The sequence below is a fragment of the Ictidomys tridecemlineatus genome, chromosome 7 (assembly GCF_052094955.1).
Source record: "Ictidomys tridecemlineatus isolate mIctTri1 chromosome 7, mIctTri1.hap1, whole genome shotgun sequence".
Classification (NCBI taxonomy): Eukaryota; Metazoa; Chordata; class Mammalia; order Rodentia; family Sciuridae; genus Ictidomys; species Ictidomys tridecemlineatus.
The window spans coordinates 8,728,931-8,756,913 of NC_135483.1; the positions used below are offsets into that span (position 1 = coordinate 8,728,931).

Sequence of the window (27,983 nt, forward strand, 5' to 3'; positions counted from 1 at the left end):
GCTCCCAAATCAAGGTACAAATTTAGTAAACACCTGGCTCTTAGGTTGCTACTAAATTTCATATACACTTAGCAGCTACATGGCCTTCAAGTTTGTAGGTGGCAGATGACTCCACTCTAAGAAAATCCAACACAATCCACACAAACTGACAGAAGAAATGATTCGTGGGTAAATTCCCTAGGAGAATTCTTGTACATATAGGAACATGCTTTTCTTTGAAATACTAGATGTCATCTACTATGGCATTCAATGTAAAATCATCACTGATAAAAATCAGACTTTCACACAATTGAAAGAAGAGAGCTTTTAAATAAAAGTAGAAACATGTACAAATTTATTTGCTTCATCAAATACATATTGAGCACCACTGTATGCCTTGCACTGGGCTAGGCCTTTGGGAGGTCACTGTAAGGAGATTTGATATGAGCTGGTCCAGGTTTGGAGGAGGGGGTGACCCATAGGGATGCACAGATTTCTGTTTATCTTACACATTGTTGGATGCTTAAATACCAAAATACCAGAACATCAGATACTCTCTTCTTTCTGGAAAGAAGCTAGAAAGACAGGGTGAAGAGCAAAATTGGGAGAAGTCACTTATGTCACTAAGGTATCTTATTCTGACACTTTGGGAAACTCTGGCAGCAGGGGGGAATGTGGACTAAGAAGTACTCCACCTTGGATATGAATTCCAATTCCCTCACTTACAGCTGAGTTTCTTTGGTCATGTCTCCTTAACCCCAGGGGCTTCCATTTCACATTTGTAAGAACAGCAATAATAATAGGATTTTTCATCATTATCATGAAAATTTATGAGAAAGTGTATGTAAAGCACTGAGAACAATGTCTAACACACAGAGAAAGAAAGATGACAGTATTATATGCTACTAATAAAATAAATAATAGTCTCATTTATATTTATACCAACCTTCTCTTCCTTTAGCTTTAGCTCCTTTTGGCTATTAACCAAAGGATAATGTCATTAAATATCATTCCACTTTGAAACAACTGGTCAACCTCTGACTTCACACCAGAAAAGTGAGTTATTTTGATCTGCAGACCCAGGGGCTGTGAAGTAGGTTACTGAAGTAGAAAAGGTATGTCCTGGGCCCAGGGACTCTGTGGTCTTTATAATCTCTAGTCTCCGAGACCATGCCAGGCTAAGGAAGGGTGGAGCCACTTTGTGGTTTGACCCTTACCTGGCCTGGTAGGTGTGGTCTGGTGGACTTCAGAGGATTCTGCTGAGGTTCTGTAAAAGTGAAGGAATGTTCCAGAACACCACTCTCCAGCACTCCACCAACTCCCCTGAGCCCTGAGCAGAGAGAGGGTCATGTTGCAAGGAGGTGCCTGGCCAGATGCCCACAGATGGGTTGGTCAGCAGCAGATGTGGTGCTTGGGTCAGTTGCTGCCTCAAAAATTGGCTGACCTTGCCCTGTCTCTGGGTAGTGACCGGAGATTTTTCTCATGAACAAAACTGATGTTCATGAAATTGAATTTCCGACTGGGATGAACCCAGCTGAGACCCTGACAGTGCAGCAGTGAGGAGATATTTAACCTTGACAATGCCCAGGTTCATGAATACGGTTTTCCATTAATAGTCAAACAACCATTAGCCTCACTTGACCAAGGTTTGTGGACTATGTGGTGCACAAATCTTAGGAAGCAGAGCTACTTTTAAGGTGTTATGAACAGCTGCCTGTAAGAGTCCCTTTGGCATATCCAAGTAACAGTTTTTCTAGTGTCCCCAATTTTGTGCTTCATTCTGAAGGGACTAAAGGGTCCCCCAGTTTAGCATTCAAAAGGGGAACTTGTGATAGTGGATGTCCAGCTGACTGGGCAAGATGCACAAGGATGCTTGATGACTGGGGCAGGCTGGATCAGGCTTGGGGCTTGTCCAGAACAGCTAGAGATAAGTATTTTCTTTGAAGTGATGCTGAATGTCACCAAGGAAGGGACCCATTGTGTGGACCTGAGCAGCACCATCATGGGTCATTTGGGTAGTGGAAGACAAGAAGAGTCCAGATCAGGGTAATTAGAAGTGAGGAAGAAATAGACAAAATCTGATGGCTCAGTTGTGAAGTTCTTGGCCCCAGAGGGGCCAGCTGCTTTGCCATCGCTGAGCCAGACCCCCAGTTCCATGATGTGCACCTAATTGGCGATTTCTGAGAATTCAGGGTAGGATTCCAAGTCAGCAAAGATATCATTAGGATTCCTGCAGGTGAGGTTGCAGAAGCAGGCGTTGATCCACAGGACCTGGCGGGAGAAGCCAGGCCCCTCTGGACACTGGAAAGAGACATCAATGGTCTTGGACTTGTAGGGGATGCAGCACCTGTTGTCCATGCAGACCCCACAGTACTTGGGTCGGTAGGAGTGTGTGCTGACGCAGCCTGCGAGGGTGAAGTTCATGGGCGTCTCTGGCTGGTACACGGCCAGACACTTCTTCCCTGCCTGAAGGAAAGGAAGGGATCTTTCAGCAGGGGATGCTCAGGGGATGCCCAGTTGGATCACAGGAGGGACTCACTGCCCTGCTGGACTGTATTCCACAGCCTGCAATCTCCCTTCTGTCCTGCATTTTAGCCCTGCCAATGTCCTTTCACACAGTTTCACCAGCACAGGAAGCTCTGGCAGCTCTCTCAGTGAACCCAGTTCCCCAGCTAGCCAGGTGCAGTGCTAGAATGCAGACCCCATGGTCAGAGGCTTGCCTTACCTTAACCTCCCCCTCCCGCCGTCCACAGCCTCTGGCACACTTACCATGCACACTTACCATATCAAATTGGACTGACATTTGTCTAAAAAGAACTCCATCCTTCCATTAGGCTCTGGGCCACTTGAGATTTGGGGCTCTATTATGTCTCTATGGGATAATTCCATGCCTAGACATAGTCGGCACTTATTAAGTTAATCCCCAGGGTATGTGGAGCTCATGCAATTTGGAGAACCCACTCAGGGCACCCAATCATACAGACAAAACTGGGAAGGAGTCCTCTGCCTCCAGTGAGGGCCTGGCCTTAGCTTCTGTAGAGCTGTCTTGCCCCACTCTCCTGCTGCAGGCACTTCCCGTCCAGGTATCCCATTTAGAGATGTCCACTGACCCTGCTCTGCACCAAGCACAGAGGACACAAGTGCAGCCCAACAGGGAAGACGCTCAGAGGTTGAAGGAGAAGACCAAGAGGGAGGGGAGAAGAAGAGGAGGGTTGCCTCCAGCTGACCCCCAGGAGATGACCTGGGAGCTGTCCTATGCACAGGAGCAATGTCAGAAGTCAAATGAGGTGGTGGGAAGCCAGGAGGCATCTACAGGACCTGCGTCTCTTCCGCATCCCCAAGAAACCTCTGTACTCCCGAAATGGAGCTTTCTTTGCTTCTAATGTGACATCATGCCTGAGGCGTGAGTGAGAGGTGTTGAAGGAAGCAGGTAGGATCCATGGGAAGGGGCTCAGAGTCCTGTGGCCCACTAGATCCTTGATGCTCCATTCCTGTTATCTTAGAAACCAGCTCCATTATGATGAAGGGGGGCTGAGGCCCAGAGACTCAAGGATGAGTCCCAACCCTGGGAACTAACAGCAGAGAGGTGTTTTCAAGTGTCCCGGGCCCTGTACAGTGCCCCTCCTGTCACCACACACTGTCCTGTGTGCCCATGTGGGTGGGCTTGGGCTACACCCACATGGGCACACACTTGGGCAGGAGCAGAGGGGTCCCTCGAAATCATTACAGGAGCATTGTGGAGCGTCCCTGAACTCCTCCCAGTGACCTTGCCCTGTCTCGGTGTCCAGATCATCCTAAATAACATTGCCCCAGGCCTACTGGGTGGGCTTCATTAATCCCATCCTACAAGTGGCCTCATGAGGAAGCCCAGGAGCCAGCTCAAGGCCAGCTTCGTCTGTTGTTCAAAACGCCTGGCCCTGCTCTGGACCCACCTTGATGTGCAGACGGATGTCCACGTCACACGGCCGCAGGTTGCAGAGGCGACTCTCCTGCTCGGGCCAGCACCGGGGGTTGATGTTGGAGATCCGCGTGGACACCCCCAGGCCACAGGTGGTGGAGCAGGGGCTCCAGGGGCTTGTGTAGGCTATGCAGTTCCCGTGCCAGAGCTCCACTTCACCTGCAGCCTCTGCAGAGAGACCAGAGTGCCCGTGAGTCTGCAGCCTCCCCCAGCCCCAGCCCTCTCCACCTCCACAGGAGAGAACTGGGTTGTCCCTCAGGAGGGCAAGTTGGTTTCTAATCAGCACAGGTACCTGGGAAGGGGGGGCATTTTCTGAGTTCCTTATAATTTTCTGATTGGAGGAGGGTGCATGGAAGGAAAATTATCTTTTAAGACATGTGGACCCAATTCAAATTCTTCTATACCATTTCCAAGCCGGGTGATCTTTTCACACTCACTTGGCCTTCATCTCCAATCTACCACATTGGAACCATATCTGCCCTGGGGGGCTCCTAGGACCACGGGGTGCAGGTTTGGACTGAACCTATGCCTAGTGTCCTGCTAGGTTCTGGGAATGAGAGGCTAGCAAGACATTGTCCCCACCCCTGCATGATGAAGTTGATTCTGGGGAAATTCAAACGTGAGGACCTACATCTGGGCACCTGATGTTTCACTGAGGTCACGTGGAGAGTGTGGTGGCTACGACAATAAACTACGTGGGATCACCAGGCCCTGCTGCCCACAGCTCCCTCACACCTCTGCGCCCAGCCCCGCCTCTACAAATGGGGTCAACCACAGCTTGTCTCTCCCAGGGCTGGGGTCGAGGAGGGAATGCCACACACACAAGCATGCTCCAGCTGCCCTTGGCCCTTAGTAGCCCCCATCCACGTGGGCATGTGTGGGCACTTGGCTGTCACCCACATGAATGCCAACTTGGGACAGGTCTGTGCTCACAGACGCTCCAGCTTCTGCACATGGTGTGCTGTGGTCATCCGAGGAGCCGAGGGTAGTGAACCAGAGAAAGAGGCAGAGAAAGGCCAGCAGGACAGAGAGCTGCCCACAGGAAGGTGCAACAGACTTGCAGGAGAGGGTCCCACTGGACATCCAGGCGCAGGAGGCCAGAGAGAACAGAGGAGGCGGAGAGGGAGGGATGGAAAGACAGACGGAAGGGCCCAGACGAGAGAGAAGGAGGGGAGGAAAAAAGGAAGAGAAAGAAAGAGTGAGGGGAGAAGAGAGAGACCCAGGACACAAGCATGGGGGGGGGCAGCTGGAGGGGGAAGACAAGCAGGAGAGAAGTGGATCAAGAAGGGAAGCTGCGTCTACACTCAGGCCCCAGCTCCTGGGTGCAGGCCTCCCTCCCCCCAAGATGCAGGAATGAGTGTGGGGGCGGGGATGTCAACAGAGGGAAAGCTCACAGAGAGGGCAGGGCTGGGCTGAGGGGGCTGCCAGCATCTTGGGGGTGGTGAGAAAGGATTTACCTAGAGGATAAAGGGCTTTGGTTTCTGGGTCACCTCCGCAGCGCTGCAGGGGCTCTGTTTGTGCTGTTGTAATGGGGTCACTAGACCACAACTGGCGGACAGCCTCTGCCCCCTCCACCGCCCAGTGACTCTTCTGTGACCCTGCTGAGGGGGGCCATGTGGGACAGCTGCTCTGACACCCTGGGTCTGCTAAGGACCAGGCTTTCCCTGCTGCCTCTCCCACCTACAGGGACCCGCCCCTGAGCCGGGCAGCTCTGTCCCCCAGGGCACAGTTGGCAACCCTGGGATGTTCTGGATGATCACAACTTCTGGGTGGGGGTTGCTACCGACATCCAGAGGCCAGGACATGGGGACAGCCTGCGCCCTTGCACAGCCCCCACCCTAAGGAAGTAGTTCTGCAGCCCAAGGGCCACCAGGGCTGAGACATGAACACTCTCACGTACTTAGGGGCTTTACTTTGTACCCACTACGCTTGCAACTCCTGACCCCATTTCCAGTTTCACTGCTTCATGTCCCCTTGCTTAGGAGGCTCTGTCCTCCAGCAGCGTCCCCTCCTGTCTCCCAGGGCGCCAAGCGCTCGGGTTTTCTCTGACTTTCTTCTCCTCATCTCTTCTTCTGAGAACCTCTCAAAGCTCAGCCTCCGCAGACCTCTGTCCCAGGCCCTCTGTCTCTCTGTGTCGTGTCCTTGGGCCCTGCAGCCCTGCCACCCTGCCCTCAGCAGCTCAGGGGGTTCCCTGAGAGGGCTCTCTGCCCCCCCTCCTCCCAGCTGGCCCCAGCCTCTCTCACATCCCCTCACAGCGGGCAGAGCTCTCCGACCAGAGGTGCCCAGTCTCTCCTGTTCTCTCCTCAGCAGTGACAAGTCCCAGGAGTCACCTCTACCCCCCTCTCCCTCCCCCCCACAGTGATGCATATCCAGACCTCCGTCTGACTCAAGCCTAGCCACCTCCCTACCTGACTCCCACCCCCCAGCTCAGAGCCTCCCTAGCCACCCACCCACAGGACCCTGGCCCTGGCCTAGGCTCCAGGAGACAGTGGTAAAACAGGCCCATCCCTGCCTCCCTCTCCTCTTCTCTGGCTTACCTGGCTCAGCCTGCCCACCCATCCTCCAGAGCTGGGGACCTCAAGACACCTTGAAGCCTCCAGGAGGCCCAGGCCTCTGCCCTGACACCTGCCACTCAGGCCTCTGTTCCCAGGGCACTGGCCCTGCCTCCAGTGCCCCCAGCACTCGGTAGGATGATAAGGGTTCACCTGTGGAAAACACTTTGTTCTTTACGAAGCTTACAAAGTGCTTCCTCTTTTTATATTGCGAGAATCTCAGCATAAAAACCTTAATTTCCATTTTACAAGGGGGAGCCTATGGCCCCAGGGAGGAGTGGCTTCCTCAAGACACCATCAGTGAGTTCTGAACTGGACAGTGGGCGCCTGGAGCCATTCACGGCAGAGGGGTCTCTGACCCGCCGCCCGAGGTCTCGCCCCTGCCGGCCCGCACCTACCCGAGGCGCTGGTGTCCCGCAGCGTGGTCTTGCGTGGCCTCCTGGCGTCGTCCTCGCACACCCACTGCTCGCAGCACTGGTCCTTCAAGTTCACCCGCCGTGGGCGGCGGCACCAGAGGCGCGGGGGCCGAGTGCTGAGGCAGAGGGGCGTGCAGCCCACCGCGCCGTCGATGCAAGTGCAGTTGTACTTGCAGTTGGGCTGGAAGGACTCCCCGTTGAGGTAGCGCACCCCGTCCAGCATGCAGCCCACGCCGACCACCTCTGCAAACACAGCCAGCGGCCCGGTCAGGCCCGGGAGGCACAGGGCTGGGGCCAGGGCTGCCTGTGTGGCCCAGGCTCTGCTGGACCCGCCGAGCTCAGGCTCACGGTGCCAGAGCACCAGGAGCTGTCCAGGGTGGGCACACCGGGAGAGCAGGGGCGGGAGAGGACTGAGGGCCTGGGACGTGAGGGGTCATTAGCTGCGGCTAGCACCCCTAAGGCACCAGCGCTGCGGTGAGAGGGTACAGACCCAGAGGGACAGGGCGGCTTGCTCCCTGTGGCATCGACACACAGCCTGGTCCTGGTCCAAAGGGCCGTATGCTGAGAGAGCAGACAGACACGCAGGCAAGCAGAACACGGAAACCCAGGTCCCTCCTCAGGGCTGACGAATGGAGGGGCTGAGGTACCGTATCCCTCCACCCAGGGAAGAGTGCTGGGGAGGGATGATGGGGAACAGCTTTGAATTGAAACCGGGTGGGCCAGGGAGGCCTCAATGAGCGAGGATGGTTCTGCCCAGACCCAAGGAGGGCAGGTGTGAGTCAGCCCAGGTGCTGGGGGAGCAGCTTCAGGACAGAAGGGCTCACACCCCAGGTGGGAGGAAATTGGGGTGCAGGAAGAAAGAGGGTGGGGAGTGGGAGATCAGGCCAGAGACGGCTTCCTTGGAGGCAGGGGAGAACGCAGAGCAGTTACAGCCTAGAACCACGCTGTACGCACAGTAGGTGTTTGAGAAGTAACTTCCATGAATGGCGTGAATTATGCTTCACAAGAACCTGTGTGGTACCCAGCAGAGAACACGGTAAAGAGGGGTGAAGGGCAGCATGGGAGGCCCGCCCAGCCCTGGCAAGAGGCAGGGGTGAGTGGTGACTGGAACCAGGGAGGGCCATGGCCAGGAGAAGGGCTCCGCCTGTTGGTGGAGGGGTGTGAGGAGCAGGCTCCCGGGAAGGCCAGGTGCTCTCTGTCCTTGGAGGAGCAGGGTTTGAGGTAGGCCGATTTGAGTCTTGATGCGAGTGTCGGGGTTGGCATCTGAGTAGCCGTGGAGTTGGCCATGAAAGCCTGGACTTCTGGGAGGGTTTTGTGGGCTGTGGGGCCAGAAGTCATGCTTGATGCCATTTGCTGCCTGAGAACAGAGTCCCCAGGCGGTCAGCAGCCCATCAGAGGAGGAATGTGCAGCCTGCCTGTGGTTCTGTCCTGTCCCTGGTTCTGCTAGGGAGGGGTGTCCACAGTCATCATCCTCTATCCAGTGTGGGGCCCGGGTCTCCTCTGCGGCAGGCGTGGGAGTTATTTCTCCTAGAGGGACGCACATCATCACTGTCACTGTAACTACAGCAAGACCTCCTCAAAGAGGCGCGGTCCCCTCCCCAAGGTGACCAGAACGAGAAGCGGGTTCGGAGCGCCTGAGTCTTGCTGGCTGCGTTTTCCAGGGAGCGGTCACCCATGGGGGAGGAGCAGTGAGGCAGGACTCCAATATGTCCTGGCCATCTGGTCTGGTGCCAGGTACCCCCAGGGTGTGAGCTCATTCAGGTCTCCCAGTGACTTCATCAGAGAGTTTTATTTTCTTCCTTTGCAGACAGGAAGGGTCCAGGAGGCCAAGTGATTCATTTGCTCAAGGTCAGGAAGCTGGTGAATGAGAGAGCTGGGACTCCAGCCCCGTGGCTCTGACCCCACAGCCCTTTCCTTCCAGCAGGTGAGGAGAGGAAATGGGAAAGGAAGAAGAGCATGCCGATAGGAGGGGACAGGAGAGCATTGTGCAGCTTTGCATTGAGTCACCCTGACTGAGCCCGCACCCTCCAGGAAGAAGATTGCAAGTGTGAGTCTGTGGGGGTGAGTGTGTGGAGGGAAATTGTGTGTGTGTGTGTGTGTGTGTGTGTGTGTGTGACTCTGACTCTGTGAGTGTAGGTGTGTGTGTTATGGGAGGGTGAGTGTGTTTCAATGTGTGAGTAAGTGTGAGTGTGGGGGTATGAATGTGACTGGGACTGTGTGAATGTGTAGGTGTGTGTTATGAGGGTGTGAGTGTGAGTTTGTCAGGGTTGTATGGGTGTGTGTGTGAAAGCGAGTGTACATTTGACTATGTGTGTATCAGGGGTGTGAGTGTGTGTGAGGGCAGTGTGAGTGTGTTTGTGTGATTGGGTGTGGGGGTGGTGTGGGCATGGGTGTGTGTGTGTAGGTGTATGTTAGTGCATGTGTGTGGGACTCTGTGAACAGGAGTGTGAATGTGTGTGAGTGTATGTGTATGTGTGCGGGGGGTGTAAGAGTGTGTGTGAGTCTGTGAGTGTGGGTGACAGTGAGTGTGGGGACCGCGCGTGCAGGTGAGATGAGGCTCCGCTCCCGTGTGGGACTCTGGAGGAAGGCAGTGGGGCAGGCCTGGCCTTGCGCAGAGATTCTGCACCGGTGGCTCCCTGGGACCAGCAGAGGCACCTAGGGAACTGCGGGTGCCCAGCCCATGACATGGAATCTGAGGGGGACCTCCATGTTTGGCTTATTTATCCTCGGTGATTTTGAATCCAGTTTGCAGCCAAGGTCTGGAAGGTTCCATAGTCTCCTTGGACCCGAGGGTGGGGAAGTGGGAGGAGTTGCTGCCAGCTGTGATGAGCCGACCCTGGTGGAGATGGGGTGTGCAGTGGCTGTGGGTGACTCATCCCCAGATGTGGGGACGCAACCCAACCACCCAGAGAGGTGGTGCTCTGGTCATTTCCGGGAAACCGAGACTGGAAAGGCTAGGTAACTTGCCTAAGCCCTTGTTAGTACTTATTTACTAGTACTAGCTAGTACCAGGTAACAGGCGGGATCCCACTTAGGTTGGCCAGCTCCAAAGACCGTGTCTGCCTTTACTGTTCCCCCGCCTCAGACTGGGGCCGGGGCCAGGACTGGAACCAGACCTGTCCCTCCTCTGATTATGACCCCAGACAGGGCTGAGATGACTTCTGAAAAGGCCAGTCAAACAAAGCAAAACCAAGAGCGCTGGTCCCGTGGGCGGATGCATTCCCTTTTTCCTCCTGGCTGCCAAGGTTGGTTTCCTCAAGCCCCCGAGCGACGTGCCCACAGACACGTAGTTAGCAAGCCCAGCCGGGGGCCAGGGCGGAAACCCCAGCCGGTGCCTGTGAACATCATGATGCTTCCACCAACCACCCTGCCCTCATGCTGACCCAGCCGCATGAGACGCAGTGTTTGTGCAACCGAAATAGCCAAGCGGGCTAACTCAGAGGTCACGCTCTGCCCACAGGGGCATTTAGCTTGGCCCACCGAGTGTTTTTAAAAAACATTCTGAATGTCTTGCCAACTTATGCACACTACACAAATCGAGGCTTCTGGGTTTTCTTGAAAACTGAGCAGGCTGGCAAAACCAAGATCACATTTCTCCCAGCCACCAGGGCTGAGGTCCCCAGGGGGTGACCTCAGACAGCCAAAGCTGGCAGCTGGCAGTTTGCCATGGCCCCGCCCATCCTCTCTGAGTGCCAGCTTCGCAATGGCTCATATTTATGACCTGCCTCATCCTGATATAATTACGTGAAAATCTCCAAAGGCAGATGCATCTCATGCTGAGCTGACCCTGGTGGGAGGGTCTGTTGGACCAGACTTTTCCTTCTCTCTGGCTCAGAGGTGTCGTCCTCTCTATGCTTTCAGCCTGACTTCTCTTCTTTCTTGCATTGGGGTTTCAGAAGGTCCTACACTGTGGCAGTGTTTCTGGGACAAGAGTCAGTAGAACATTAGTGAGTTGGTGTGTGTGTCTGTGTGAGTGTGTATGGGTTTGCATGTGATGTGTTATATACATATGTATTATATACATAATGTGTGTGTGTGTGCGCATGTGTGCATATGTGTGGTGAAAGTGGAGAATCAAGTACCTGAGCAAAATATCTCAGTATTCAAATAAGTTCATAATGAAAAAGGCCTCTTGTCCCAGCTCCTTTGGGACTTGACAATGAACCTGAACATTCCAAGCCCCTGAAGTTCGGTGGCACCTGTTTAACTTTCTTCCAACGTCTGCAAACCTACATATCCAGATTCGCCTTGGTAATGGTAAAACCCAATAAAATCTTCTCAGGACCACAGTTTCTGTTTGTTTGTTTTCCCAAATAAATGGCAAGGAAATACATAAAAGGCTCATGGTGTCAGGGAGCCCAGAGGCTGGAGCAGGTGCAGGCAGGACCTGAGATGTACAGGCAGGAGGAGGGGTGGGGAAGGGGGCTTCCAGGCCCTGGTGGAGGAGGCAAGCAGGAGAGGCAGCCTCTGGATCCAGGAGAGAATGCTTACAAAGCTTTGATGCCTGGTAATTGACAAGCTCCAGGGAGTAGTACAATGGCCATGAACTGAACTGCCCTTTGAGTGACCTTGAAGAACAATGGAGAGGAAATATGAGTCTCATATAACTCTAGACGGCTCTAGCACAAGGAGGCTGGGCCAGTTTCCCCTCCTGGGTTGTGTGTTAGCCGTCAGTCTTGAACTTCAGTATTCCTGGGAAACACCTGGTACAGATTCCCATCTCTGCTTCCAAAGGATGTGATTCTGGACTGGGATCAGGAATAAATATCTGAATCAATATGTTGGATGCTTCTGTACAGGTCAGGTCGCAATTTCTCTTTGAACACATTGTTTTGAGGAACTATTAATGAGTCTCAGTAAAAGAAGAAAGACTGGAAGGATAGAGGAACAGAGGGGGCTGCTTGCAAAGTCAAAGACATGTCTTGTAATGAAAGTTGAAAACGAACTAATGATCAAACGAGAAAAGTGCCATAGATTAACCACGAGGGTAGGACAGGATTGCGTGACTTGAAATCATGTGCATAGCCCTCACCAGCAACCACCTCAGGAAGCGTAATGTGCTATCTGGGGATAGGAGACTGTACTGTGTGTGAATATGTGATGGGCTGTCTGTGGAGTTGTAATTATGGGGACGTCTTGATTCAGCACTAAGGGAAGAAGGGAGTTCTTGGATTTATGAGAGTCCATAGAACTCTTCAGAAGTTAGGCTGCTGTGGCATGATGGTTAAGTACCTTTCTTCATCCTGCCAGGACATGTACCATGGACAATGCTTACATGAGTCAAATTAAGGAAATGCAAGTCCAGAAGTAGGTCAGAAAGCCCTAGAGAGGCAGTCTCTGAAAACAAAATAGAGCAGGGTACCCACAGTGGAGCAAACACTTGAAGAGCAAACAAATACACGAGGATGATGTAAAGACCAAGAGCAAAGAAAAAAGCGAAGGCAATTAGAAACTCCAGGAAACACCCCAGGCATTGTAAAACAGAAATTCAATCAAGTACACTATCTTACACTGTAGTGAGCATTATTCTCATACTCATAAGGTTAAAAATACTAATTATTGTATACCCCAAAATTACAGCAATGACATTGAAAGAAAAGGGATGTATTAGATGACACTGAGGAGCCAAGTCATCAGTTATCATAAAGGATTATTAACAAATTATCCAAAATTGACATATCAGTCCAGTTAAAATACAGCAGAAGGCATGAATCACTCAGTGGAAAATATAAGAAAGTTAAAAGTGACTGTAAGTAACCCAGAGAAGGTGGTTGGTAGGAAGGGGTGGTTGCAGGCTGCTGGTTTTTATTATTTCAAGCCTACTGGATTTAACCACATTATTTTAATTTATAATGTTACTAAACGGTGAGGCGCTCTGAAGTGACCTGGCATCCCTTGGGATGGTGCCACCCACTAAGAGAACAGGTCTTCCCTGGGGAAACTCCTTCCCAGAGAAGGATGTTTCCAGACTGAGAAGGGAGCAAGGAGTCAAGGTGTAGAGATGAAAGGCACATGGGCATCGCCCTCTCCCCAGGAGGGACCTGCCCTGTGGCTTCTCACCATGGGCTGGGCTGGGCTGGGGGTGCCTCCTGCCAAGCTGAGGCCTGACCAGATGAATGGCAGCCTGCAAGGGTGCCCAGGGCGAGGGGCCCCGGGCCAGAGCTGGGGTCCTGGGGCCAGGTGGAAGGTACGGAGGCTCTCACTTACGTGCACACACTCCTATTGCGTACCTCGGGCGGTCCCCACTGTAGTCGCAGTAGAGGCCCCGGTGGGGGTCGCAGACAGCAGCCTCTGTGCAGTTGTCCCCAAGCTGTTGGGCACATATCTTGCAGCACTCACAGCCGTCTGTGATCAGACTGACCCCCAGTGGGCAGCGGGGTGGGGATGGCGGGCACTCACACGGCCACTTGCAGAATTGAGGGCTTGCCGTTGTGTCTTCCAGCGGCGCCGGGGTGAAGGTCATGGCTGTGGGGGCCGGAGCGAGGGCCTGTGGGGAAAGGCAGCAGTGAGGGGGGCTGCTGAGGAGGGGATAGAAGCCCTAAGGCCCTGCCACCACCTTCCCATCTTCACAGTGTCGAGAATTTAATAGACTTTCCACCTTGCATTGGATAGTTAAGCATCTCTTTCCTTTTCAATAAAATAAGGCCCAGGAGCCCAAATCTCTGAAAAGCACTGGGCCCAGGTCGGCTCGCGCTTGCCTTCTCTTTGACTGTCTTTCCTGTTTCCCTTTCATCCTCACACTCCCAGGGGCTGGGGAGGTGGTCTCAGGTCACAGAGGAGGGGGCCCAGGCTTTGGGCAGCTGAGGGCCTGCTGACAAGAGAGTCACACTGCAGTGACCTGGCTGGTATCTCACGATGCTCCCTGCATTCAAGATGCCCCGTCTTTCCTCTGCTGATTTCCTGGGTCCCAGCTGAGCCGATGACAGCTCTTTAAGCCCAGGCTGGGCCAGAGGGCCTGATATTGCCACTGGCTATCAAGACAGGCGGGCATGCTGCAGCCACAGGAACGTGACCTCAGCTCCCTGCGTCTGGATCTCCTTAGCCCCCGGGGAGGTGGGCCGGGCTCAGCTGCTAGAGCAAACCCCTAGAGAAGAGTCTTCATTTTGCAGTCCGAGTGATGGGTCTCACTCCACCCCTCCCTCCTGCAGCCCACAACACGCTGTCCCACCACCTGGTCAGCAAGTTCATCTTCACTCTGGCAATGTACAGTGGCAAAAGGGACAGCTGGAAGGAGCAACTGCGGCCTTGCAGGCTGGGCTGGTGGACGGCCCTGGGGTCTGGAGCTCTGAGCTTTCTGTGCCTCTGGGATTCTGCCCTCCCCAGCTGCTGCCTGAACCCCATCCAGGCCCCTCACTCTAGGTTCCAGAGGAGACCCAGGCCTTGGGAGGAAGAGGATGCCCTGAGGACACAGAGCAAGGGCAGGAGCTGGCCCTGCCACTTCTAGGCCACAGAGCATCCTCCAGGGCTCAACCGTGACCCTTGAACTCTGGGGTGAGCAGAGGTGAGGCCAGGGCTTCTGTGGGGCAGCAGGGTGGGCTCGGCTGGGCTCCAGGGTCCCCCTCTGTCCGCAGAGGGGCCCTGCTCTATGTGGCTTATAAATCTGCATTTCATGGTTACAGAACAGGCCGTGATGTGGGCTATTCACACAAATTTATCTTCCCTTCTTGAGAAGGAAACAGACCCAAAGTGGCCATGGACACAGTCTGGGTCAAGGCCAAGACCCAAACGCCTCTCGTAACTCTACTCACCCACTCTTGCCCTTGGCCTCCTCTGGGCTTTCATTCACCTAACAACCATTTCCTGAGCTAGTTGTAGCTTCTCTTAAATTTTAGGCATTAGAAGGTGGATTTAAGCTTTCCCTGTACTTAAGCTGATGGAGAAGCAGGCGTTAGATAGGGGTGATTTATTCAGGTGGCATTGAGTACTGTGAAAGTGACGGTCACTTGGCCTTGCTGGCTGGCTTCCTGACTCCATGGAGGGAGGCACTCCCCTGCAGGGCTGTGGCACTAGACGCCTGGCAGCTCCGTGGACTCCCCTGGCCATCTCTGAGGGTCCCTGTGCTGTCCGCACTCTTTGGCAGAAGCACTGACTCCTTCCTGCCCTGAGAGCCAGGTTGGTTGGAGCTGTCTCTGCCCTGGGTTGGTGGACTTGCTGAGGGCAGGCTCTGGGCCCTGCTTCTGCCGTGTGCCTGAAACACAAGGTGCACACAGAAGTGCTCCCCAGGGGCCTGCTGAGGAAGGGATGGCTGCGGGATTGCTGACCTCAAACAGCTAGAGTGTCCTTGATATTCAATATGTCATGTCCTGCACCTCTCCTCTCAGCACTGAGAGTCTATAAATGAACATGGGACCTGACACAGTCACACATGAACTTTCAGTGTAATCTGGGCACAATAACATCTGCTCCAGGAGCTGTTGGGAGGGTGGAGGGCATAAGGCATGGGGACGTGCTGGGCCTGGCCTGTGACATACTGAAGGCACAGCCCCTGCCCTGATGCGGTTGTGCATCCCTCCTTCCTTGTGCCCAGCACAGGGATAGGATGCAGACTGGGCTGGAGCAGGAGGTGAGCCGGTGGGTACCCACTCCATGGGTCTCCACATCAAGTTGTAAATCCCCCAGAAAAGCTCCCTTCCCAGGTACCTGCCTGAAGACCCTGGGGCATGCAGCGGGTTACAGAGTTACAGGAAGCCTTCCCTGGGGCTAGGCAGGTGGCTTAAGGGATCCTGCTGGAGGGCTGGGCTCCCGGGTCCTCTGACCCAGCCTTTGCTGATGGCACCACCTAGTGGCCGCAGGCTCCTACATAGTCCAGGCGGAAGGCCCTCCACAGCTTTGCAGTGCTGGGGACCCTCCGGGTCCCACTGCCTTGCCAGCGTGGAGATCCTGGGCATTTGGCTGCAGGTCACAAGTAGTCCAGACTCCTGAGAACCAATCAACCCCACCCCATGTGCACAGAGGAAAACAGGGCTGCATGCGGATCCCGCCATGCAGGGCTGACAGTTTGGCCGGTGTACATTGGTGTGTGTACACAGGGTGTTTTATGGGAGTGCACATTAGAGTGTGTGACATGGGTGTGTATATTGGGGTGTATACATGTGGTATGTACATGGGGTGTATAGATTGAAGTTTGTACATAGAGTGTATACATGAGTGTGTACATTGGGGAGGGTACATAGTGTATGTGCATGGGGCATGTATACTGGGGTGTGTACAAATAGTGTGTACATGAGGGTGTGCCTAATAGAGGTCCCCAGGATCTTCTAAACGGTACTTTCATTGTGCAGGCTGGATCTGTTACTCAAACTCTAGGACACTCCTCGGGGCCCTTGTTCCCTCTTACCAGGCTCTCATTTTCCCTGGGGATTGGACCCCACCCCTGCTCTCCCAGCCATAGGCATGAACATGCCCAAACCCTGACCATTTCCCCAAGAGTCCTGACTGCCACAGTGTCTGTGGAGCAGTGGGAGACTGATCTTTGCAAACACACTGCCACTTGGGCCCTAGTGGAAAATCATGGCAAAGAGAATGTTGTCAGGGGAAAGTCAGAGGAAGAAGAAAGCAGCCTCCGTCCTTCCAAGTTGAAGCTGTTCACACAAAAGCCTCTTTTATGATGAGCTTCTGGAATCGGACCCTCCGCAGACCCCACTGGGTTTATGGGGAAGACAAGATGGTGTTGATGACTCTAAGATGCTTCCCGAGCATGCCCAGGGCTGGCTTGGTCACAGCGGGTCCTGCCTAGTTCTGCCCCTGCAGGGTCCGGCCACACCCCCGCCCTGCCCACCTCACCCAGGCTCCTCCTCATCCCGCCCCTCGATTCTCAGTGTCCCCTCCACTACCCAGGTCGGCTGATCTCAAACAGAACCAAAGTGCAGCAGTGGTCCCAGACTTTGCTGAACCTTAGCACCACCTTGGAGCTTTAATACACACCAATGCCCAGTCGCTTTCCCAGAGATCCTGACTAGGTGGCCTGGGGAGAAGCCTGGACGTTGAGATCTTTTCAGGTGGTTCTGAAGGCAGCAAAGTTTGAGAACCACTGACCTATGGAACCTGCTAAATGCGGGCCCTGGATCCCACTTGCACACCAGGCTTCAGGTGGACCTCTGCCATCCTCTGGCTCAGAGCCTGCACCCTAACAAGCAACCCTTGGAATCTCAAAACAGGAGAGGGAGGAGTCACTGCCTCAGTTGGCAGAGGAGAGGGAGGAAGTAAGGCTGCAGCTCACCTCCTTTTAAACATTTGACTTTTGGACAACCAACACTTTTGTGCCTTACCCCCGACAGCCTAAGACTGACCCCAGCACAGTCCTGCAGAGATGTGATGCCCAAATCGCTCTGCGGTTCCTCGGGCCTTGTGCTGCTTGAGTAAGCAGGCCCTGCGCAGGTAATTGAAGATCATGTATTTTCCCTTGATGTTTTGTAAAATGCATAAAAAATGGAAGGAAAGAAAAAAGAGTAGCTCCCAAGATAAGTCCCTTAAGTGCCACATATTTAACCCCTCTGGACTAAAGGTAATCCCCAGGTGGGTTAAAAGCCGTGAATTGATTCCTGCAGTCATACTTACTGGGCACACTTAAGCTGATTTCCACTGAGAAGGAACAGAAATAGAGCCCCAGTAAGAAATCCTGCATTTGTCTTTTGAGACGATATTTAAAGGTGAGAGGTAACCATGGGTTTTATAGTGTATTTCAGCTCTCTGAAAATGGACCTGGAAACAAGTATACAATGTGACCTTCATGCATGAGGGCTCGTGCATCATTATGTACTTGCCTGGTGGTGGGCATGGGGGCCACCCGGGACCTGCCATGTCCCTCTCTTCTGAGGTGTGCGTGGTTCAGTGGTGACCAGGACACAGGATGAGTGGAAGGGCAGCACTTGCAGTGAGAGGACCCCATGTGACAGCCCCCGACTCCACCCCTGTCAGCTCTGGGTCCTGGGCTGTGCTCACTCTCTCTAAGCTTGTTCCCCCAGCTGTAAAGGGGCAGCAGTGGTGACAGCTCCTCCAGCGGCCCTCCTGAGCAGGTACTAGTGTTGTCCCCATTTCATACGTGAGGAACCCGAGGCCCTGAGAGCTTAGTGACTTTCCCAGGGCCAGCAGCCAGGAAGTGGCATATGCTTCCTGTGTCCCTCCAGAGCCCCTGCTTGTGACGCTGCTCTTCTCCTTCTCCATTCCTTCCTCCACTGCCCATCACCCACCCACCTGGTGCTCAGGTGAAGACAGGCCCTCACCTGCAGGGAGGGTTCCAACAGAGTGGAGTGGAGCCCAGGCTGCCACAGGCCCCAGAAGAGGAGAGAAGAGCCGCTGCAGGACTCTCCCTGGAGGGGCTGCCCTTTCCGGCCTGTGTGGGGCCCAGCCTGGGAACAGTAGGATGGAAGGAGATCTCACCGCGGGCCTTAGGCAGGCTGCACCCAGATGCTCCACGAGGGGGCAGGGTTGAGGCAGGAATGGCCTTCAGGAACAGGGTGCCCTACCTCGCAGCAGTTTCTGCTCACAGCTCTACTGAAGAGAGGCCGTGGGGAAGAGGGAGGTGCAGATGGGCGCAGGACTGCGGGCCTCAGCCCAGCCCACTGCCTGCCCTCTGCTTGCTTCTCTCATTTCCAGTTCAGGACTGAGCTGGCCACAAGGGAAGGCCACCTCTTTCCCAGCGCCTCTCAGCAGTGGATCTGCACCTCTGGTGGGGCTGTCCTCCTGGGCTGAGGGCTTTGGGACTGACCCATCACCCAGCACTGCCAGAGCCTGCAGATCAGCTGGCAGGTCCTGGGAGCTGAAGGCTCCTGGCTGGTGGGATAAAGAAGGTTTGCTGAGATTTTTCCTAACGCAGCCTGGTGAGCTTGCAGTGGGGGAAGCCGACTTTGCTCGCAGGGAGTGGTTTCTTTCCAGATAATGAGCACTCTTTCACATGTTGTTCACTCACTTGTCCAACACAGGTGCAGCATCTGCTGCCTTCCAAGCGCAGGGCTCAGAGCTGAGGGCAGAGCCACAGAGAGGGCCCTTTCCTCGGAGGCAGGGAGAGAGCAGAAGGAAGCCAGCACATGCTAGGGTGAGGGTGGGCACACAGCCCCTGCCACGGGCCTCAGGGCAGCCTGGGATGGTTTCCCATGTTCAGAGTTTCAAGAAATCACAACAGAAGCCCTGATATCTATTGAATATCATATTGAATAACATAGTATATAATATTAATTAAATATATCATGTATATAATCACAGATACATATGCACATACAAATTTGAAATGTGTTATTTCTTTGCCAGATACATGCTCTATTATTCACAAGGTTGGGAGAATGGTATAATGAACCCACATACCTACCACCAGCTTTGATAACTACAACACCTGTGACTCTTGTTTCTTTTCTTGCTACCATGCATAAACATGCTTCTTTATTCTTGGAAATCTGCAAACCCTAGACATCTGTGATTTTACCTGAGATTCTTCAGAATGGATCTTTAAATTTTAAAAAAATTGTAACCCCCATACAATCATCACACCAATACAATGAGTTACAATTTCTTAATTGTCTCAAGTTAATATCTGTTAACTTGAGCTGGAGCATCTACCTCCCCTCTTCTGGGCTTGGGCTGACACAACAGGATGGACCTGGGAATGGGTCCCGCCAGCCTGGCTCGGAAATCTGGTGGTGTTGGAAGCATGGATGGCGTGGGACTGTGTCCCCTCTGCTCCTGTCACCCACACAGGGCTATGGTGGGATTTAACAAGATGGTGGCACAGCCCGTGGAGCCATGGCACACAATAGGGCTGTCCAAGGTGGACTCCTGGGATGGCAAATGAGCTGAAGTTTGCCAGCAGCAGGACATGGGCGCTGTGGACAGAAAGAGCTGCACAGGGCGTCCACTAGCAAAAAAAAAAAGGGGAGGAAGAAACTGGGATGGTGGGCAGCTCCAACCCCAAACCATGTGGCACCACCAGGCTCTGCTGAGAACTGAAAGGACCTCGAGGACAGCACCTTTGATCCCATGCACTTGGACATCACTGGTTTTGTGTGTGGCTTCCTACGTGCTCCTCACTGGACCTGCGTCCTTTCCCTCAGTCACAGGGCTCTGTGCGATGGGCTTCTGTGTCCATCTCAAAGAGGATAACTGCGGCCCAGGTGACAGAAGGCGCGGAAGCTGGGCAGAGGAGCTGTTTCTTGTCCCCGCCGTGTGCTGCCACCCCTGCTGACGGAGCTCTGCACCACCCCTCCTGGAGCACAGGCCAAGCAGGTCTTCCTGTCCCCTTTTCTTGTCTGAGGCTCAGAGGGGAGAAAGCAGAACCTGCTTAGAGCTGGGGCTCCTGACCCCTAGTTCCACACTCAGGGACTGAGCGCGAAGCCAGCGCTTGCCACTGTCCTCTGAGCTTCTGGTCCAGGCTCTCCCAGCTCCCCCCCCGCCCCCAGCAGAGTCCCCCTGTCAGGAAGGGCAGTGGTCCCTGCCCTGTAAACATGCTGCCCGCCTCCAGGTCCCCTGAATCCACTCACTCCTCAAGGACGCTCCCAGCCCCACGATGCGCCAGCACAGACAGGGACGGCTGAGTGGGAGACATGTCGGGCCACCAGGAAAGAATGCAGGAGCAGGACTGGTGGAGGGACAGCACCAGCAAAGGCCCAACCAAGGCTGCAGGAGCCGAGGTAGCCGCCTAGCAAGGGCTGGTGTGCAGGAAGAAGGGGCAGGAGGCAGGTGGACCACAGCCAGCAGAGTGCCCGCTGGGAGGTGCTTGTGATGGCAGGAAGAGCATAGGGGCGTGTGCAGGCCCCCAAGAGCTGGGGAGGAGACCCAAGTGACATGCCAGGGAGAGGCTGGGGAACCGGCTTGGGCAGGCAGAGCAGGGGCAGGGCCTGACGTGGGACCCAGGGGCCGCAGCTGCTCTCACGCTTCTTGGCTTTCTGAGGATGCAGGGCCAGAGACCAGGAGCCGCCTTGGCGAACTGACAGGGGAGACGTGGGCAGAGGGAGAATGGGTTTGGAGAGCTTCTGGGGAGGAAGCACGTCTGGAGGGCCCTCCCAGAGCAGGGCACACACCCTTCTGGGCACAAAGGCCAGTGACGCTCTCTCCAGAGGCAGATGCTGCCCCCTGGGGGCCCTGCTGCTGTGGATCGAGGGGTCCATCCAGAACAGGCCAGTGGGCTCGGGACTAGGGTGGCAATGAGCTGCTTCTTGGCTGCCTTCTAGCCACCAGGTGAGTCTACCTTCTGTCCCCAGGGCAGGGCTCAACCCCTGCTCTCTCACAAAATCTGTCCACTTAGGCCCCCAGGCTCCTCCCTAGCCCTGGGCAGGCTCATGGCAGGGGTCTTATAGAGACCCCTTCCTCTCCTTTGTGCCCGGCTCTGTCCTCCTCTCACCCCGGGGCCCCTTCAAGGTGTGGCCTTCACAGTGGAGGGGGAGCCTGGACTTGCCTGCAGATCCCAGACCTGGGCGGGCTGATCTTATCACTTCCCTTGGAATGTCCCTTGTTCGTGTTTTGAGAGGCCCAGTTTCTTTCCAGATTCTGGCTCCCTCCTCCCTCCACCTCCCTCTTTGTGCAGAAGTGGACGATCAGCGTCAGGATGTCAGTGGTGGAGGAGAGATGATCTGAAATCCAGTGCACACAAGAATCCCGAGGGGACCAGACATGCAGGCTCCTGGGCTCTTCTTAAGAACTCAAGTGCTTTTACCATCCCCTCAGTACGGAGTCCTCAGCTCCCCCGCCCTGCAAGCGTAAAGACCCGCCTCCAATAGCCAACCTCATGCAGGACAAGGCAGACGCCCCATGGCCACACCCCTAGAGACTGGAAACGGCTGGGGCCACCAAAGAGACTGTCCATCGACAAGCAAGTGCACAATCTGTGAAAAGCATAGTCAGTGTGGAGGGCCCATTGCTCTGACTCCAGCTTGAGGGAAGACCTGACCAGAGGTGTTCTTACTATCCCACCATCATTGTCACCACCACCACCACCACCACCATCCTCAACATCACCACCATCCTCAGCATCACCATCACCATCACCACCATCATCACTACCATCACCACCATCACCACCACCATCATAATCACCATCATCATCATCCTCACCACCACATCACCATCACCATCACCACCATTACCATCACCATCACCATCGCCACCATCCTCACCATCATCACTACTATCATAATCACCATCATTATCACCATCACCACCATCACCACCACCATCATAATCACCATCATCACCATCACCACCACATCACCATCACCATCCTCACCACCACCATCATTATCATCATTAACACTATCACCATCACCACCACCACCATCACCACCACCACCATCACCATCCTCACCACCACCATCATCACCATCGTTATCACCATCACCACCATCACCATCACCATCACCACCATCCTCACCATCATCATCACACCACCACCACCATCATTATCATCATTAACACTATCACCACCACCATCACCACCATCACCACCACCACCATCACCATTCTCACCACCGCCATCATCACCATTGTTATCACCATCATCATCATCATCACTATCACCATCATAACCATCAGTATCATCATTGCCATCATCATCACCACCATCACCACCCCCACTGTTCTCAACATTACCACCAACATTACCAGCAACATCACCACCATCAGTATTAATAAAACCACCATTATCACCACCCCATCACTACTACCACCATCAGTACTACCACCACCATCACCATCATTATGACCATCACCACCATCATTATCACCAATATCATCACCACCACCACCACCCTCACCCTTACTGCCATTATCTCCAACATCACAACCATCATCATCATCACCACCATCACCATCACTATTGCCACCATCATCACCATCCATATTCCATTTTCCCACACAATATCCGGGAGTGTTTACTGATGAGTCCCAGCACTGATCCCAGGCTAGCTAGCCAGTTATCCTGCCCCTCCTCCCACACCTGGAATGAGCCTGTGTCTGCAGCTTGACTCTGGGGCTGGAGAGTGGGACTGCGTACCACACACACACACAGGCTCCTGCACTCGGATGCACCATGTTCACACACAGACACTCAGCTGCACATCTCACACCCACTGATGGGAGGGAGCGTTGAGCCTCACCTCACACCTGTGCACTCCCCTGACCCAAGGTCTGCCTGGGCATTGCCTCCCGGGCACTTGTTTGCCCACTTTTATGCTTCTGAGAGGCCCACTCAAATGTCACGTGCTTGGACTCAGCAGTAGAGAGCTTGGTGGGCAGGGGCTTGCTGGCCCTGATTAACAGGTCCTATGTGACAGAGGGTCCTGTTGAGATGGCAGCCTGCACCCGGCCTCTCTGTTCTGGATGACATCACTCTGTCCCTCCCATTCCACCTGTCTGGCCTATAAACTCCTATTGGGGCAGGGACCACATGCATCCCACTTCTGCACAAGTATTTAGACCAGGGAAGCTGGAAGCTGCATCAGCCTCATGGTTTGCTATCTGTGTGACTTGGGGTAAATTACTTAACCTCTCTGCACTTCTTTTTTTACCTCTACAAAGAAGAATGATTATGTCCCCTAAGTACTGTTGCTTAAAGAATTTAGGGGTGCTTAGTGTGAATTTAAGAAATGGGAATGAGCACCAGAGCACTGGGGTGGTCTGATGTCTAGTCCCGGGCAGAACACTGGCACAGGACCTGCAGGGCTCTCCAACTGTGGACCTTTTATCTTAGCAGGTGGTGGGTGCTCAATAAATGTCAAAGGAAGGAAAGGATAGAGAGGTGAAGTAAGTCCCACTTGTAGTCCACCACTATCGTATCCTAAGCTCCCAAGGTCACTGTGTGTCCCTGGTCCCTGTCTGGTCCCCCACTGGACTGCTCCATCCTGGCCAGCCCCTCCTCCCTCCGTGGCGGTTTTCATCTGATGGGCAAGTCTCCCTCACAGCTCTACTTCCTCCAGATTTTCTTGGCAATCTCGCACATTTTTTCTTCCATATGGACTCTGTAAATCACTTTTTCCACTAAAATCCTCCAGGACCCTGAAGGGACTTGCACTCCCTTTACGTAGGAATCCAGGCATGGGCTCTGCTATAGAGCAGGGCGCTGGCTTCTGGGCAGAGGGAGTGTCCCTCTCCCCCTCCCCCTCCCCTCCCCCTCCCCCTCCTCCCCCTCCTCCCCCTTCCTGTCCCTCTCCCCCACTTCTTCCCCTCCCTCACCTCCTCCCCCTCCTCCCCTGCTCATCCCTTCCCCTCCTCTCCCCACATCCCCACACAGGGTTTTTCAGATGCTGGAGGAACCCAGGTGCTGGGCCTTGTGCTGGGAGCCCCGAATTTCCCTAGCAAGGGTGGGATGCAGAGCGGGGTCCCAGGGGGGGATGGTGTGGCACCGGGTCCCAGAGCTCTCCCTGGCAGCCCTCTCCAGCTTCCTGCCTGGACCTCTGGGTCTCTGGCTCCTTAGCTTGTCCCCCACCCCCAGCTCCCCCGCCCCCAGCCCCAGGGGCACTGGAGAGGTCCTGGGCCCCTGGCCGACTCCTCCCCTGGGGCTCTCCAGCCACCCTGAAGCTCTCCCCCTTCCCGGGCAGGCGACCTGCACTCCTGCACCCATGGCCTGAGCAGCTGCCCTGGCTGGCTCCCTGCTCTGGGCTGGAGGGGACGCTGCTCCCCTAACTGGGAAAGCCCTGAGTGTGTCCCCCACCCCAGCACTTGTTCACTAGGGGCCGGCAGGTCCCATTCGCTCCAAGTCCTCGATGCTCTCAACTGTAAATGGGGCCAGTGTCCCTTCTCTGGGGGCTGGGCACTGCCACTCAAGGTCCTCACACACATCCAGCTCTGAGGGAGCCCGCTTCTCAGTGGGTGCCAGCTCTGGGTGCCGGCCTCAGAGCCAGCTAAAGCAGACCCAGGGGCCTCGAGCCCGTAGGCAACCAGCTGCCTGCCGAGCCTCAGGCTCCGGGTCCGTGACCAGGTGCACAGATCTCAAGGAGGCCCTGGGCACAAGGCAGTCCTGACGTCCCCCTCCTGCCTCCCGCTGCCCTGGCACAGGCTCCCGCCCCAGCCGAGGCATTTCGCGGTCAGCAGCTGCCCTGACGCCCACCCCGGCCACCCCGCACCCGCCTGGCTGTGCCGCCCGCCCACTGTGGCTCCAGCAGGCTGGCCTGGGCTGCCACGTGTCTTCTGCCCTGGCCTCTGGGAGGTAGAGCCTGTGTCCTCCCCCTGGTGTGCCTGGGACGCAGGTGGGGGCCTCGTGGAGGAGACCTATCTGTGGTGCCAGCAGCTCTGGAGGTAGGAGAACAGCCGCAGGGAACAGCGCCAACTGGGGGCCCCCAACCCTGCCTCTCCATGGAGCTGTGTCCAAAGCTGCGTCCCCTTCCCACTGTTCCTGGCTCTCCGGCTCCCCTCCTGCAGACCCTCCAACACCCGGGACTTCAGACGCCCCGACAACTCCTTCTTCATGCCGCCCAGCAGGGTGAGTGACCAGCCCAGGGTCACACAGCGTCCGCTGCCACACCCGCCTGCAGGGCCCCTCTCCGTCTCACTTCAGCAGGGAAGGGGGGACACAGGACCAAGGGCACCCCTGGTTCCTCAGGCCGCCAGGTTCCACCGTCGCCCAGTCCCTTCTCCTCGCCTGTGCCCCCCAGGGGCCCTCCCTGCCCACCACTCCAGCCCCTCTGCACGGGGCCCACCGCAGGACCGTGGGAGGGAGCAGAGCCCCTTCTCAGAGCCCCCGGGCAGGACTCACCGTGGCCAGGACGCTGCCCACCGCTGCTGTCACCGCCGCCAGCGTCCAGGGCAGGAACCACCTCATGCCTGGAAGTCAATGACACCGGCATCCACGGATCAGCCAGAGGGTCCGGCCACCTCTCAGGGGAGCTGGGCCCAGACTGGCCCTGCCCATCAGGAGCCGCAGATACGCTTCCTCCGAAGCCCTCGGGGGGTTTTATTAAAGCAAGATCTGACGTCAGGGTGAAGGACAAGCCCCGCATTTTCCTCTGAAAAAAACTTTTCCTGCTTCTTTCTCTCTCTCTTTTCTTTCTTCCCTCTGTCCCCACCTCCAGCCCCGCTTGGCCAGCCTCCCCCCCTGACAGCTCTTAAAGGGACAGTTCCCGGACTGCGGTGCACAGGGGCCACGGGCAGACAGTCCTTACCCAGGAGCCCTGGTCCTGCTGGACAGGCCACAAAGGCGGGGAGGGGGCGGGTGCAGGGGGCTGAGGTGAGGCAGGGTCCCTGGACGGCAGGGTCCCTGGGGAATGACCTCCTCCCACTCCTCCAGGCTGCTGGCTTCGGGTCTTCATTGCTCCTCTCCCCGTGCCTGTCGGTCCCCCTGGAGAAACGATAGGAATTCGCCCAGGAACCCGCCCGGCTCCAGCTGTGGACCCACAGCCTCAGACCAGGTGGTCCTCAGGGACCCTCTTCCCGCACAGGAGCAGCGTGGGTGCTGGAGCTGGCTCCAGTTCCTCTGGGCTCTGTTGACCCCAGTGAGTTTGGGCCCCTGGCTTTGCTGCCCGCTGGACGGTGGCCACAGAGGTGTCTCGGCTGTCTGGGAGGGAGGCTGATCTGCCCAGCCCAGCCCCATCCTCTCCAGACGGACCTCTGCAGCAGCCTCCCACCTGGTCCCCAGGCTCCCCCCAGCCTCCTCCTGTTCACACGCCTCGGAGCAGCCAGAGAGATCTGGAAGGGCACACACGGGGCCCACACGGGGCACACACGGGGCCCACACGGGGCACACACGGGGCACACACGGGGCACACATGGGGCACACATGGGGCACACATGGGGCACACACTGGGCACACACGGGGCACACATGGGGCACACACGGGGCACACACGGCGCCCACACGGGGCACACACAGGGCACACACGGCGCCCACACGGGGCACACACAGGGCACCACACGGGGCACACACTGGGCACACATGGGGCACACACAGGGCACACACTGGGCCCACACGGGGCACCACACGGGGCACACACTGGGCACACACTGGGCACACACGGGGCACACACTGGGCACACACGGGGCACACACGGGGCACACACGGGGCACACACGGGGCACACACGGGGCACACACGGCGCCCACACGGGGCACACACAGGGCACCACACGGGGCACACACTGGGCACACATGGGGCACACACAGGGCACACACTGGGCCCACACGGGGCACCACACAGGGCACACACAGGGCACACACAGGGCACACACAGGGCACACACTGGGCTCACACGGGGCACACACGGGGCCCACACAGGGCCCACACTGGGCACACATAGGGCACACATAGGGCACACACTGGGCACACACGGGGCACACACGGGGCACACACTGGGCACACACTGGGCCCACACGGTGCCCACACGGGGCCCACACGGGGCACACACTGGGCACACATGGGGCACACACGGGGCCCACACGGGGCCCACACGGGGCACACTCGGGGCACACACGGGACACACACGGGGCACACACAGGGCACACACAGGGCACACACTGGGCACTCCTGGATGCACTTCCCCAGGCTGATCTGCTTTCCTCAGCGCGTGGCCTCTGGCCCAGCTACCCCCCTGGACACTTCTCTTCCCACGTGTGCACTGTGCTCGGCCACCACCCCAGCAAGTTCCTGGCCTCCGCACTCTACCTGAGGCTTAGACCACGGCCCTGTGTGGCGGCCTCGGAGAGCAGTGAGCTTGTGCCCGTGGAGGGGCTGATGATCCCCGGGGACACCACCCCACCAGAGGCGACTGATGGCTTCTCTATTCCCTAACCTGGGAGTGGGCCGACCAGTTCTAGTCCATGAGACACAGGAGGGAATCTTCTGGAAGTGCCCAGAAAGGATTGCCATGCTCAAGGAAAGAAAAAGAATGCCCCTTTTCTCCTTGTTCTTTCCTGGTGTGTGAGCATCAGCTGGATCTGCAGTAGCCATTTTGGTGTATGAGGCACAAGCCCGAGGATAAAGGAATAGAGGGAATAAGAGTCTGGGTTCTTCACTGTTTGACCCAGTTATCCCACCCCTTGGTCTATACCCAAAGGATTTGAAATCAGCATATTCTAGTGACACAGCCACATCAATGTTTATAGCAGCTCAATTCACAATAGCTAAGCTGTGGAGACAGCCTAGGTGCCCTTCAACAGATGACAGATAAA

The 27,983-nt window shown here is 55.7% G+C and overlaps 1 protein-coding gene across 1 annotated transcript; it reads right to left on the bottom strand.

The window, feature by feature from the left end:
• Positions 1-317: 317 nt before the first annotated feature.
• Positions 318-25,869, bottom strand: Ccn4 (cellular communication network factor 4). The gene is made up of 5 exons (XM_005316138.3): positions 25,579-25,869; positions 13,113-13,392; positions 6,888-7,148; positions 3,912-4,105; positions 318-2,445 (listed from the first exon to the last, which is right to left on the bottom strand). The coding sequence occupies exons 1-5, from the start codon at positions 25,642-25,644 to the stop codon at positions 2,146-2,148; spliced, it is 1,101 nt and encodes a 366-aa protein (XP_005316195.2). The 5' UTR covers positions 25,645-25,869; the 3' UTR covers positions 318-2,145.
• Positions 25,870-27,983: the final 2,114 nt, after the last annotated feature.

Coding starts and splice junctions, on each gene's coding strand:
- Ccn4 (XM_005316138.3), bottom strand. CDS start 25,644: ATGAGGTGGTTCCTGCCCTGGACGCTGGCGGCGGTGACAGCAGCGGTG. Junction 7,149..13,112: donor CGCAATAGGAGTGTGTGCAC/GTAAGTGAGAGC, acceptor CTGTGTTTGCAG/AGGTGGTCGGCGTGGGCTGC. Junction 4,106..6,887: donor GCGGGACACCAGCGCCTCGG/GTAGGTGCGGGC, acceptor GTCTCTCTGCAG/AGGCTGCAGGTGAAGTGGAG.